The sequence below is a fragment of the Epinephelus fuscoguttatus genome, linkage group LG1 (assembly GCF_011397635.1).
Source record: "Epinephelus fuscoguttatus linkage group LG1, E.fuscoguttatus.final_Chr_v1".
NCBI lineage: Eukaryota > Metazoa > Chordata > Actinopteri > Perciformes > Serranidae > Epinephelus > Epinephelus fuscoguttatus.
Genome location: NC_064752.1, coordinates 90001 through 104756, shown reverse-complemented (window position 1 = coordinate 104756; position 14756 = coordinate 90001). Strand labels below are relative to the sequence as shown.

Genomic DNA, 14756 nt, shown 5'->3' with positions numbered 1-14756 from the left:
TCCTCTCCTCTCCTCTCCTCTCCTCTCCTCTCCTCTCCTCTCCTCTCCCCTCCCCTCCCCTCCCCTCCTCTCCTCCTCCAGTCCTCACCACTCCCAGCAGTTGGAGTTTGGACAGCGGTACAAGAGAAGCCCTCCCCTTCCTCTCCGCTCATGTTGGCAGTGTCATGGCGCCTCCGGTTCCTCCACGAAACCTTCCTCATGGTATGTCACTACTATGAACTTTGTGTGTGTGTGTGTGTGTGTGTGTGTGTGTGTGTGTGTGTGTGTGTGTGTGTGTGTTGAAGTGTGTGTGTGTGATGAGTCACTTGTACTTTCTGTTAGGGATCTGTGTGTATATGACTGCATGCATGTGTATATTTATATATATTTTTGACACTGTGTTAATGAGTTTGTGTCGTCGGCTCCAGCTGAGTCCCTCTGCAGTGTTTTTGTGTCAAAGCTTCAAAATTCAGGAGTGGGATATTTACTGATGTATTTTATGTTGTGGAACAAAACATGACCGTCTCCTAAGCTTGTGTAACCACAGACCTTCTCTCAGACATCCAACCAAAAACCCATTCAAACACCCGCTGACTTCAAGACAAAGTAACTGGGACCACACACACCTGATCAGCCACAAAAACAAAATGTCTAAAAAGTAGGGGTGTCCCCGACTAAGAATTTTCATAGTCAAATCTGATTTGACAGATTTTTCCTTTAGCCGACTAATCGTCGAATCATGTTGTTTCCCCCTCATTGATTAATGAGCTCATTTGCGTCAGTTTCTGCTCCAGAGAAAAGAGCTAAAACACCCACATAAACAAATGTAGTTCTTCAATTGGCATAATAAGATGATAATAAAAGTAAAAGGGTTATCATTTTGTCTTTATCTTTATTCCTTTCACTTCATCAGGGTATGATGCTCTAGATGAGCGCAGACACGCTGCACAGCCGGAGACAGCCCTCCGTTCGGAAACACCGCCATTCTGAACCACCCCCCCACTCCGAAACTGATTTTCAAGTCCACATCAGTTTCCTGCATCAAACACTGCCACACGCTCTCCGGCTGCACTCGCACAATTCTGAAATTCGTTGTACTACAAAAGCTTGAAATGAACGTTCAACTCATTGTTTTTCATTGAAAATATGTCACTGTCTTCATTTATTATGATTAATTTCACTAGCAGCAAACACATTTAAAAGGAGACGCTTGTCAAGTCTTTTATACGCGCGCTGTCTGTGGCGCTGAAATCCTCACTCCCGGCCGCACTGGTCAGACAGACTAGTGATAATAAATAAATAAAAAATCAGAGTCTGTCAAGAAAACAATCAGGTAAACGAATAATCCTTCAATCCTTTGATTTGAGAGCACATACCTCCTCCAAAGTGTTTGTTTATGCGCTCCGCCACTGTAAATCACCGTAGGCCTCGATGCTGCTCTGATGGTCCTGCAGCGCACTGACTCACCTCCGCTTATTTGGATGGAGAAACTGGGTGATTTATTCATGCTTAATAATGATTATACCTACTGATTTAACACACATGTCATTTTCAGTTTTTTATTAACAGAAATTAGGTTGATGTTTGTATCAAAATAGACGATATATCATGAATTACTAGAAAACAAATACATTCAATGTCAAATCAAGATGTTCAGCAGCAGTGAGCACCCCCATATAGTCAGAATGGTACGGCCTTGTTTCATAACCACATTTTGCAACGATTCGACGGCGAGTCCAGTCAGACTTCTCCGAATCGAATCACCGAATCATCGCTATTCGGGGTCACCCCTACTAAAAATGAAAATAACATGAAAACTTCTGCAAATATCTTTTTTTGGTCGACAGATCAGTTGTAAAGAAACAGCCTCATATTACTCACTAGTGAGTAATATGTTTTATAGAGAGAGACACCCACAAAGCCACAGTGTAATTCACTGACTCAGACATTGTTTCTGGAATGACACATTGCTTCTGAGTTTTTCATTTTTTGATGCGTCATATAAAATACTGCATTGACGCGTATAGTGTAAACTGTGGTGGTGTCAAAATGTTCAAAGGTGCATGTCTTAAACCAGGCGTGACAGTGATTGGGATGACTTTGCACTCTGTTGCACTCCTGATATTGATGCACCTGTGAAGGCTGAGAGGTGTCAGGTTTCGACTGATGTCGACTTTAAACAGTGTGAAATGCTGCCTCAGAGGTTTCCACCCTGACCAGAATACAGCTCTCTGAAGAAATAATGAATACTTATTGTGGTCATATTTCAAGATATTGAACATTGTGCAACATATTGTAAACCAGCAGCTTTAGTGCAAAACAATCTGTATCTGACTTTTAACCTAAAACAATATTGTGAGAACCCTGTTGCTGAGGCAGCGCCAAAACCTTAGGTTTGTAAATGGCTTGTAAGGCAGGAGATAACTGTTTTAGCAGCTGGAGGCGGATTTTTATAATTGTTTTTAATGAGAATTAAGCTTCTTGTGTTACTACTCGCCTCACGTTTCTGTGATCTAGGCGCCTGGCGTTTCCTTGAGTTGAAAAAACTTCAATGTAGAGCTGAGAACTGCCCCTCATCATCTCCGCTTTTTTCTCATCATCCAATCAGATGATTTGAGAGGCGGGCCTTCTGTGATGGTCACGACAACAAGTTTACAGTTAAACAATGGAGGAGAAACTGGTGGGAGCGGCTGCTGGATACACAGAGCTATACGACTTTACAAACAGCCGTTAGCACCATCTCAAAAGAAAACAGCAGGCGTGGAAGCAGATAAGTGCAGTACTGGAGACGTCCATGATGGAGGAGAAGCTCCTGGACCAACTGGTGGTACTCCCCATGATCCAGCCTCTTTTTTAGGGTCTCATGTACCCACACAGATCTCTGTTTATCTGCTGACAGCCTCTCACCCTCAACCACAGCTACAGACAGTACCCTCTGACAGTGAGAAGCAGCACCTTTTTTTTTTTCTTGAAGCATCTCAGACGGCTCATTCTCTGTTTTGTAAATGGTTCAACATTTTCATAATTTATTTTTTTACATGAAGAGAAAAGGAAAAAATTGTGGCCATTGTTATTTTGAGGTTATTACGCAATGGTTTTGCTGATCCGGCCCACTGGAGGTCAAACTGGGCTGTATGTGGCCCACAGACTAAAATGAGTTTGACACCCATCTAAAAGGGATAGTGCACCCAAAAATGAAAATCCACCCATTATCTACTCACCTATATGCCGAGGGAGGCTCAGGTGAAGTTTTAGAGTCCTCACATCACTTGCAGAGATCCAAGGAGAGAGGAGGTAGCAACACAACTCCACCTAATGGAGGCTGACGGCACCCCAGATTCAAACGTCCAAGAACACATAATTGAAACCACAAAATATCTCCATACTGCTCGTCCGTAGTGATCCAAGTGTCCTGAAGCCCCGACATAAAAAGTTGTTTGGAAAAACGTCATTTGAACTCTGTTTTTAGCCTCATTTGTAGCCTGTAGCTCTGACTGCCTCTCTGTGCATTTGCGTGAGACTGTGAGACATGGGCACCGCATTCATATGTGTTCACGTGCTTTCACTGGTCTCGCACGCAAGTGTGCACACGTGAGCGCGGTGCACAGTGTTATTGGATGTTTGAATGTGGGGCGCCGTCAGCCTCCATTAGGTGGAGTTGTGTTGCTGCCTCCTCTCCCCTTGGATCTCTGCAAGTGATGTGAGGACTGTAAAACTTGACCTGAGCCTCCCTCGGCATATCGGTGAGTAGATAATGGCTGAATTTTCATTTTTGGGTGCACTATCCCTTTAAACTCTCAGCACATGAAATCAAAACTGTCTGCATGACTTTATACCATGATGGGTAAGAGAGAAAGTATTTTTTTACATGTGTATTTTGGTTGAACTCTTTTTGTTTTACATTTATTTAGCCGACAGTTTAATCCAAAGTGACTTCCAACAAGTGCATTCAGTCCCATAAAGTGCAGGACTGTTGTTTGTCGATCAGCAGCTCTCGTTTGAAAGAAGTTGAAAAAGATTTTTTAGAATCCAAACTGATCGACCAGTGTAGCAGCAACAAATAAAAAACTCCCCCAAACCTGGAGTTTAAAGGAGTTAACAGGTTGCTTGAAAGAAACACCTCCCCTTCTCCACATACTCCTCCACCTCCTCTCTGCTCCTGCTTTCCCTCTCAGTCCTCCAACCCCACCTCTACTTCCCTCTTTCTCCCCCTTTCTCTCCCCATCTTTCTGTCCTCCAGCTCCTCCTTCTTCTCCCACCTCCTGCTTCTCACTTCTCCCTCCTCCTCCTCCTCCTCCTCCTCCTCCTCCTCCGCTTCCTTCTCTTCTTCTCTAGCCTGAGGTGTGTGTGTGTGTGTGCATCTCTCTCAGTCAGTCCTGCTGTGTCTCCCCTGTAGGGCAACACCTGTCGATGCACTTTGATGCTTTCCACCACCAGGTCAGCGACCTCCCTCCAGCTCTCCCTGCGCGCTCCTTAAGAAAGGTACCCTCCTCCTCCTCCTCTTCCTCCTCCTGCTCCTCACTCCTGCTGTTGGTCTGGATGATTGTCCGTCTGTCTGTCAGTGTGCACTCTCCACGAAATGCACATTACTGTCTGAGTGCATTTCTGTGTGTCCATTTTTGTTTGTTTGTTTGTTTGTTTGTTTGCCTCTGCACATGATGACTCTAGATGAAACTTATTTTTTTGTGCAGTGAAGGCACTTTTTTCATATAGAATTATAACAGGAACTAAAACTTTCAGGATAAAAATAACTGAACAAATGTGATGTCCTAGTGCATTTGCAGCTGGAGGACTTTGTAAAAGTTTTCAAACAAAATTAAAATCAGCCTGTCCCTGTGTGTTTTTCCAAATCCAAAATGTTCCTCTCATCTTGTTCTTAATGTTCTGACACTAAACAGAGTTCACAGTTGGGTTTCTAAATGTTGAAGTTAAAAATAATCTGTGAGATTTCAGGATGCCGTACGTCACCGCAACAAATCAAAACATCAGCAAAGGAATCTCTCTTGTGGTTGTTCGTAATTTCTGTTTTCCACAGCAGACACCTTCCTCTCCTTCTCTGGTTGTTGTCCTGTTTTCTGCCCCTTTTTCAGTTTATATAGTTTTTATTCCTGATGTACTTTAAGCATGTGACTTACTCAGATGTTTCTGTACCTAATTTCATCCAATGTTTCCTTTTGGAGTGACGTGTTCTGTGTTTGCACCACAAGTCTACATTTGAAAAGTAATAATAATGATAATGATAATATGGGTTAGAAGCAAAACTAAATGTTGGATGGAGCAAGCTTTGTGTCATCAACTTGGTTATTGCTAATAAATTGTCTCTATAATAATAATAGGCAATAAAGGTAAGGTGTTATTAAAGGTATACTATGCAGGAATTGTCAGTTACTATTTGTGAACAGTATAAAAGATTCTGCAGATACGGTCACACACTGAGAGTCAGTCTTAGTCATGATTAAAGCCCCTTTGCACAAAACACCCGCTGACATCTGACTGTATTGTGTTAGTATTAGTATTATTTTTAGTTATGGTATTAAACGGCTCTGACCTCAATCGGCAATAATGGAAATACAGCACCCGGATGAACTCGTTAATTTTAGATGCAACGACACGGCCTCACAAAATACCGACATTCATCATTCCAAATCAGTCTGCACCGAGTTTGAGGGACTGAATAAGTTAAAGATTTCAAAAGAAGTAACCATCATGAAGTTTTCACTGGTGTCCATTCTTCTGTTTACTAAACTGTTTCCCACCCTGTCCGTGACGTTAAATGGACACAGGAGTTAAAAAGAGAAAAACAGAAAGAGCGATAACTTCTGTACGAGTCTATACATTGTTTTTCAGGAACATCCTGTATAGTACATCTTTAATGCAACTGATGAATAATGTTTTATGGATTATTCAACAATTGTTTTCATCAGTTAAGTAAAGTAAACTGTTTTGTGTCACGGTGGATACCATTTTAATTTTCTTTCTGATCCTCCATCATGATTAGATCATGACTGAAAACCCAGCTAAGTCTAAATGGCTGTGATGTTTGCATAAATCTGTCAAAGGGTGCTGTCACACATGAGTGAAAATAACACCGGCAAATATTTGCCTCCCGTTCACTTCCATTCAATGCAAACAGAGGGGTGAATAAAACATTTGCAAAGCGAATTCACATCTTTACCTTGAGTTCAGTTCAGCTTTGGTGAACTCTGACCAGCGAAGTTGCAGCCTCAACCAATAGCAAAGAAGTATGTGTGGAGGAGACGGTGCATTCCAATACCTTTATACCATACTATTAGTATGCCAGAAAAAGATTAGCTATCTCCCAATAAATAGTACGTCAAATGCAGTATGCCAGGCATGTCCAGAGTGCTGCCCAGGGGCCAGTTGTGGCCCGCAGACTGATTTTAAATGACCTGCAGCTTGTTGCTGTCCAGCACACAATACTGGTTAATAAAGCAAGAACACTGCATTTTTGCATTCACCTCATGATTACAGGAGTATCACACAGTTCGCAGATATGCACTGAGTAGGAAGTCTGGCAAGGAACAGAAAGCAAACAAGCAAACGAACGGTTAGCTAACAGCAGTCATTTCCAACTAAGAAAGTCCACAGTGAGGGCCGCTGCCTTTAGGAGTTTAGGAAAGTTTAAAACTTTGTCACTGACAGATGAAACAGTTGTGTTTGTCCCATTTGTATGACATTCTTTTGATAACACATGTAATGCAAGAAACAGCTGGCCCCATGTATTTTCACATTATCCAATCCAGCCCCCGTTCAGAGAGGTTTGGACACCAAAAACACCAGGATGTCTTACTGTATCTGCTGCAATGAGTCATAACTTAACAATCTGCTGCTTTCCAAATGACATACTTTTTCTTTTTACTTCAAATTTCATGCTAACAACTGTGACAGTTGTATGAGCGAGAGGGTCGAAGTTCAAGGTGCTGTTTTATGATGACGTAGTATACACTTTATAGGTGCAACTGCTATATGTACTGTATGTAAATTAAAAAGAAAAAATCTGCCTGGCTGGTAGTGAGTCGGGAGGCAGGCATGGTACCCAAGAAAATGAAAAATGTACCAATCACATCAGATTTTGCATCACTCCCCGAACTGCCCGCATTCAGCATGACTGCCACCTTAGCAGGTGATGGTCACTCACCGGTATTCACTCATGTGTGACTGTACCCTAACACTAGCTGTCCCTTTTAACTTCTTTCATCTGTATCCTCTTCTCCTCTCTCCTCCTTCTCCCTCTCCTCTGTCTCTCCAGTCTCCTCTGCACCCTATACCTGCCTCGCCCACCAGTCCACAGTCCATCCTGGATGGCAGTAACTCCACCTTGTCAGGCAGTGCCAGCTCTGGAGTCTCCTCCCTCAGTGAGAGCAACTTTGGCGGCCCCGCCTCCTCCTCCGACCCCCCGGCCAGCCGCACAGACACCCTGGAGTCCGTCCCCAGCAGTCAGGCCTGGACCACCGACCAGGAAGACCTGGACTCACCTTACCAGCCTGTCAGGTACAGCGTCTCCGAGCCTGAAGTCCTGGACGGAGTCAAACCCCCGCCCTGCCGCAGCCACTCTGCCCCAGGAGGCGTCGCCCCGGCCCAGGCAGGGGGTCAAATCCAGCCCCAGGCTCCGGTCTCGGCCTCTACTGGAGCTCCACAACAACCACAGCAGCAGGATGGGCTGCCGCACCCCCAACACCACTACTACCACCACCACCACTTCCACCCACACTACATCCCCCACCACCCACCTCTGTACCACCTCCACGAGCCTCCTCCAGCCCTGCCCCCTAAACCCTACCTCAGAGAGGGCTGTATCCCTGAAGAGGACCCCCTGAACACCCAGTCCGCCCCCCCTCCTCCCGCACCCCGGCCCATGCCACGCAAGATCTCCCAGCCCATAATCGCAGCAACCAAGGATGAGCAAGCTAAAGTGGCGTGGGAGCACGGCATCAGTGAGGAGTGAGACGCCGACTGGTGATTCATAGAAACTTGTAGAATTGAAATAAACAGAGTAAAAACTCTTTTCAGGGGAGAGCGAGAAAGAAGTGAGAGAGAGAGCCGAACTCAGGCTGAGAGATGAAGTGATGCTGCTCCTGCTCCAGTAACCAAACTAATCAAAGATGAAGGCTGGAATGATCAACGCCCATCTCATCCTCAGCAGCTCTGCCGACACCTGAAACGTGTTTAACTTTAAGCAGACGACATGTCGCTGTACAAGCTTGATTTGTTTGGTTAAATCCAGAAATATTTAAATCCATCACAATAATGTCCTTATTTCTAAATTCTGCCCCACCTCCACTGAATTTGCACAGACAGGTATCTATATTATGGATTTTATTTTTATGGATAACATTATACAAACATGATCATTCAGAAGGTTAAAGATTTAAAAAAGAGAGAGAATTATTCTGTGTAGTGACCTCGCTCTGAAGATGTTTTGACAAGCAGCACTTTAACAAAGAAACAGAGCCCCAATCGTAGAAGAATAATTATAATTACACATATTTTTTATGAATGCAGTCAAAGGAGAGACAGTTATCGGCGGCTGTGCTGCTGCATGAGGATAAAGTGATGAACTCACTGAAAACAAAATTAAATGATTTAATAATGAAGACTTGTGTTCCATATTTTCCAACAAAAACATCAGAGTATGTAGATAAATGTAACACAGTATATAGAGGTATATAAATATGATTTATATTCAATTCTTATACTTAAAATTGAAGGTGAAACTTACGCAGACATATGCAAGATAAATGGCTTCCTGAGCTGTCGGTAGCTGCTCGATGATTCATGACGTGCGCTTGTTTAAACGGACAGGATGCTTCACACACAAACACTCGCAGGGTTTTGATGCTGAAGCTGCTGAAATGTTGCATCCCCCAAATTCATGACGTTACAAAAGCCTGTGAAGGATTTTCTTTAAGCTGAGGAGGCGTTCAAGGGAAGAGGCGTCACATTTGTAGAGAGTATTAACGATAATAAATATACACTTTTTGCCATTTTTTTTTTATGAAAGTAATGAAATGTATTGACTGATGTACATTTTTTAATCAGGAAACAGTTTTGTATGCATGTTCATTCACTGACGGTTACAGTCTAAACAGAGACGATCCCGTGAGGTGAATCACAGGACGCACTGGAGAACTGAAGTTTCACCAACAAGGTTTATCTCAATGAAACTGGAGTAAAAGTACTGTGAAGGATTATACTTTTTTATTTTGTTTGTTTTTGTTTTACAAATGTGAAACTTTTTATTTTCAGCCACCGGCTCAGATTATGTTCATGCTGTCGTCTGTCTCATCACTCCTCTCCTCTTTGCTTGAAGTGAACAAAACTCAACTGTGAACAGCTGTTAGCTCACCTGGTTTAGCTTCTGAACTACTGTGTGATGTTTCTGTCACAACCATTTAACATGCTGAGTGTTTTCTGCCTGATGCTGGTTCAGATTCCAACCAGAGAAGTACACGATGAACTTTAACCTTTGTAGGAAGAGAGTTTGAGTGCAGTCAGTTTAGTGTCCACAGACCTCATGAAGGGCACAGGAAACTCGGTCGTGAGTTTATAACTTTAAATATGTTAAAAGAAAGTTTTCACTGAGTCCCTGTTACGACTCACAGAATGGCTCATACAATGAAGACTAAACAAACAACCAAGTCTGATAGCCCGGCCAAAAAAGAAGGAACAACACCCACCAACCCACAAAGAGTTGCTATGATCTGGCCTCTTCACTCTGATCTAATTCCACTTGGAAACTAACAGAAATAATGCCGTAAGAACAGGACTACCAGAGGCATCAAATAACAGAATAAGAAAAACACCAAAGCCTGTCAGGCACACCCAACAAGCTGCTGTAGAGGCCAGAGAAAAGAAGAGAGAAATGGTTCATACCATTAGTAGGTAGGGGTCTGCACACCATTTGACACTTAGCCTGCAGATTTGCCAGCATTTGCACGAAATTTTAGTGGCAAAAGCGGCGTATATGTCACCACGACCACATGGTCCATACAAACACAAACAAGTGAAGGTAGACTGATAAGACAGAGAGCTGATGATGTGATTCAGGGTAACGTAACATCCCATTATGAACATCACTGGTAAAGCCACCATGGATTTTGCTCTGGAGGCCACTATTGATGTTTGTTTTGTCAGCTCGCTTGGCAGCATGGTTGCTGCCGCTGCCTCACTCCATTTAAACAACTGTAATAATAATAATACATTTCATCAAAACATCCCAGGGTCACCTTACAGAGTTTAAAAAAAACAAAAGACATAATTTGAGCAGACACATATAACAGCTGGGATAAAAACAGCTCTCCCGACCATCGCTGTTACATGTTAAGCACTGGCGCCTGAAATGGAGTGGACTCTGTGAACCAGTCCTTACTCCTCCCACCAGATCCACCTCAGCCTCAAGCACATGCATGTACACATCATAGCCAGCAAGAGGAGAGGAGCATGTAACGTGTGATAGAAACTACAGTGACCACATGTTTTTAGGAAATTACTGAACCTGTTTTTTAAATTACATTGTATATTTGTGAGGCTTCTCTAAAGACTTATATCTTCAGCAGGAACCAGTGGGCATGGAGCCACAGACAGGTTGAGGAAGTCAGAGAGTTTTACAAGAAACAAAATATCTAATAATGTCAGCCGCATCGTAGAAATGTCGTCATTATACAGTTAATTATCACCATGTTTGTTTCCATCTGCTTATCCTGCTTCAGATGAAATGTTCATCTCCTCTCTGTGTGTTTCCTGTGGTGTGTGGTTGACAGGAGGTGCAGTTTATTATGACAACTTTCCATTCAGCTCGTGGGTTTTGCTGCTGTGCATGCCAGTTCACTGATGAAATGTCATGCAGCCACATTAGGATGTTATCAGATCCAGATGTTTTTCCTGCTGAGACAAGTTGAAATGTGCAAAGCTGTCCTTTAGTCTGGATTATTTACCATGAAAATCAGAAGTGAAGAATTTAATTCATATTTCAGTCACAACTGGAACTAAACAAACAGAGCTTAAGCTGTGAGGGGTTAGGGGGCAATTTTTAGAAAACCTCAGAATCCTAAGAATTTTCTTAGAATTTCATCACTAGGAGCAACTTTTTTTTTACTAAGCAGCTTTGTGAATACGACCCCTGGTGTTTCGTCTAACTCCACACGTCCCATTTTAAATGCATTTCTAAATCCAGTTTTCTGTTCCTTTAAGGAAATCATTCCTTACATTATAAATCCCCAACTGAAAACTCTATGTATTATTTATATATTTGAGATCTGGGACTGTTAACATTAATCATCTTGACTGTAAATTAGCCCTCTGTCACTTTAGGAACAAAGGGGAGGCATTGCATTAATGACTTGCAGAGACACTGATATTAAGATTTTTGTCATGTCTGGTTGCAGGGTGTGGTGACCTAATGGAGAGAAGTAGCCTCTGAGTTGCTTTGAATTCTGCTGAAAGTGAAACACTCACACAGCTGAGGCAGGATGAGCGGTAAGATCAGGTTTGAGGTTTGAGAGGGTCAACATACTGTGCTTATTGTTTGTGCCTGTTTTTCTCACTGCCTGAAGTGCAGAGCCACCCAGCAGATGTTACCAGTCACTGGCAGGTTTGAGTCAGAGTATTTACACAAGTGGACTTTTTAAATTATTTCTTGGCATGGCTGCAAATTGTTTACCTCTTTCTGTAAAGCACTGTGGTCCCAGCGCAGATCTGTTGTTCATCTCATGACTGAAGTGCAGCTAAGAGGTTAGAGGTGGATTCACAGGATTTGACGGGAGTGAGACTTTCAGTTTGCGATAATGAACGTACCTCAGTCTGTGCTGTTACACCAGTGTTGGTTAAGTGTGTGAGTTTTATCATATCAGGAGAGAGTTTGCACAGAGGGAGTAGAGATTGTTTGGCCATAACATTATGTTGCAGGTCACACAGTGAGCTGACAGTGGTAAATGTATTAAATATAAAGGCCTCTCAGTGTTCAGTTTATTAGGTGTGTCAAGCCAATGCAGCCTAATACAACAGTTCTGCAGTGAATCCTCTTTCATGAAGGTTATAATGTTTGTGTTTCTGTTGTTTAGCCTGCACCCACTGATACACTTAGAGTGGACACAATAATAGAAACACCTCTCACCACAAACTACATCCTCCAAAATGATCATAAAGTTGAATAAACACCTCTCCAAAACAGTTTCAGCAAAAACTGAACATTATAATGTTCATGAAGGAGGATTTACTGCAGGGCTGTATTTGTCTTTAGCTCGGTGTACCTAATAAACTGGCACTTATACGCAACCCTCATGTTTAAAAAAAAACCCAACAACTAGGGCTGTCAAACAATTCATTTTTGTAATCACGATTAATCACTGAATTTCAATAGTTAATTGTGATTAATCTCACTTTGTATCGCAGCTTTAAAATTCCATGATCTTGTGTTTCAAATCAGTTTTGAAGTCCATACTGAAGAGGTGAAGCAATTCTTACCAGAGTGTTTTGATTGGGATCAAATGAATGCAAAGAAATTTACTTTATAATCTTGACTTTTAGATTTATTTATTTCAAATCAGTGCTGCGCTGCTACAACAGTGTGCTCCAAGAGACAAAATAGCAGCCATTAACCCACTGAGCATACTGTAGACTTACTTTTGTCTTTTTAAGGGAGGGGGCAGGGGATCTTTTGGGGGACATAGCAGCTCAACAGTATATGCCCTAAAGAAGTAGTATATATCACCTGAAAGCTAGAAACCTGAAGATTAATTTGAGATGCAGCTCAGCACTGTGTCAGCTTACTCTAGTCATAAATCTGTAATAAACACTGCATGCAAAGAAGTCAATAGTTTGTGCTCAAAACTGTGAGGGATGAACATAAAAGGGACGTGTCTGTGAAGGTTAGACTCATCAGGACCCACAGGAATTCAGAGATCTTGCAGTGAGAGGTCAAGGGACCTCTGTGAAAATGCTGTTTTTCCCTCACCAACATTTAGCCTAACTTTGGAGCATTATGTGACCCCCTCCCTGAGAAGCTAGCATAACATGGTACCACTGGATTTTAAAACGCAGCCAACTATAGACCTTTAAAGACAGGCGGCAGCAAAAGTGTTATGTTCAGACCTTAATCACACCTTCACACGTTAACACTGACAGCCCTGAAACAAACTTAAATTCCTGCAGTCAGTTATCTAACCCTTCACGTGACTGATTGGTTGTGTCTTTCTGTGGGGAAAAAACTATGCAAAGCCGTTTGTGATCAGGATTTATTTTAATCAGTGTCCAGTTTTTTGTTCCTGCAGTAAATGCATGATTAAGAACAGAGAAATTTTGCTGCAGTCTGGTACTTCATAAAAGTGATAAGTAAGTGTCCTGTAAGTAAACCTTATTCTGTGGGGAAGTGAACAGAGGGGGGAAAATGACACAGCGTGACTTTGTAAACAGTCTGTGAAACTATGACTCTCACTTAGCGATGCACCGGTTAGACTAGCAGTGAGCATGCTGTGACACTAAAACCACTCAACACACTTGTTTGTATGTCTTTGTTTTCTGTAAATGCTGTGATGGATAGAAAGAGAAGGGATGTGAAGGGAGAGCAGATATTCAGTGCACGGAGGAGACGGGTTGATTACTGTGTACATAAACAAGGACAGAGTGTATTTATACCGATCATAGAGGGCAAACCTTGTATACATGTAGACTGTGATTGTCTCGCCTTGTACTTTCTGATGTAAAACTGTTTTTAAACCTAGACAGCAGCAAACAACACAACAAGTTCCTTTTGTCTAATTATTCCGATTATTTCAGGGCAGCTGAGGGGAGGTTTATTATTATGTTGTGTGTATTTTGCATCAATGACAAACCCAGATAGTGAGTTACTATGATGGTATTCCTTTGTACAATGATGCTAATAAGTATTTCTTGTATATAAAAGTCTTTATTGTGTTAGCATGGGTATAAACTGTGACGTGTATGACAGTAGATGTAAATACTCACGTTTTTTTCCTACTCACTAAACAAACTGCTGTGTTGTGGATTCATGATTAATGACAAACATTAAACAATAATGTTTTATTGACTCAGCTCTGATTCGACCTGCATTCATTTCTCCTCTTCTTTGATCAAGTTAAACTGGAAACCCAGCGGTGGGAGAAGAATTCACATCCTTTACAGAAGTGAAAGAAGGAAAACTACAGTGTAAAAATACTAATGTAAAGTACTACATTCAAAATATGGTGAGAGGTGAGATATATATATATATATACATATATATATATATATATATATATACATATACATATATATATATATATATATATATACATATACATATACATATATATATATATATATATACATATACATATATATACATATATATACACATATACATATATATACATATATATACATATACATATATATATATAAATATATACATATACATATATATATATAAATATATACATATACATATATATACATATACATATATATATACATATACATATATATACATATACATATATATATATACATATATATATATATATATACATATACATATATACATATACATATACATATATACATATACATATACATATATATATATATATATATACATATACATATACAGTACAGGCCAAAAGTTTGGACACACCTTCTCATTCAATGCGTTTTCTTTATTTTCATGACTATTTACATTGTAGATTCTCACTGAAGGCATCAAAACTATGAATGAACACATGTGGAGTTATGTACTTAACAAAAAAAGGTGAAATAACTGA

The 14756-nt window shown here is 41.2% G+C and overlaps 1 protein-coding gene across 5 annotated transcripts in view; it reads left to right on the top strand.

Annotated features, from left to right (window-relative positions):
- Nucleotides 1–14071, top strand: part of LOC125894594 (dedicator of cytokinesis protein 3-like) — a 307437-nt gene extending 293366 nt beyond the window's left edge. For all 5 annotated transcript variants that reach the window (XM_049586145.1, XM_049586135.1, XM_049586126.1 and 2 more), the window contains 3 exons: nt 82–201; nt 4376–4461; nt 7250–14071. In XM_049586145.1, the coding sequence (XP_049442102.1) occupies nt 82–201; nt 4376–4461; nt 7250–7945 (902 nt within the window). In that variant the 3' untranslated portion in view covers nt 7946–14071. The remainder of the gene's footprint in view (nt 1–81; nt 202–4375; nt 4462–7249) is intronic.
- Nucleotides 14072–14756: the final 685 nt, after the last annotated feature.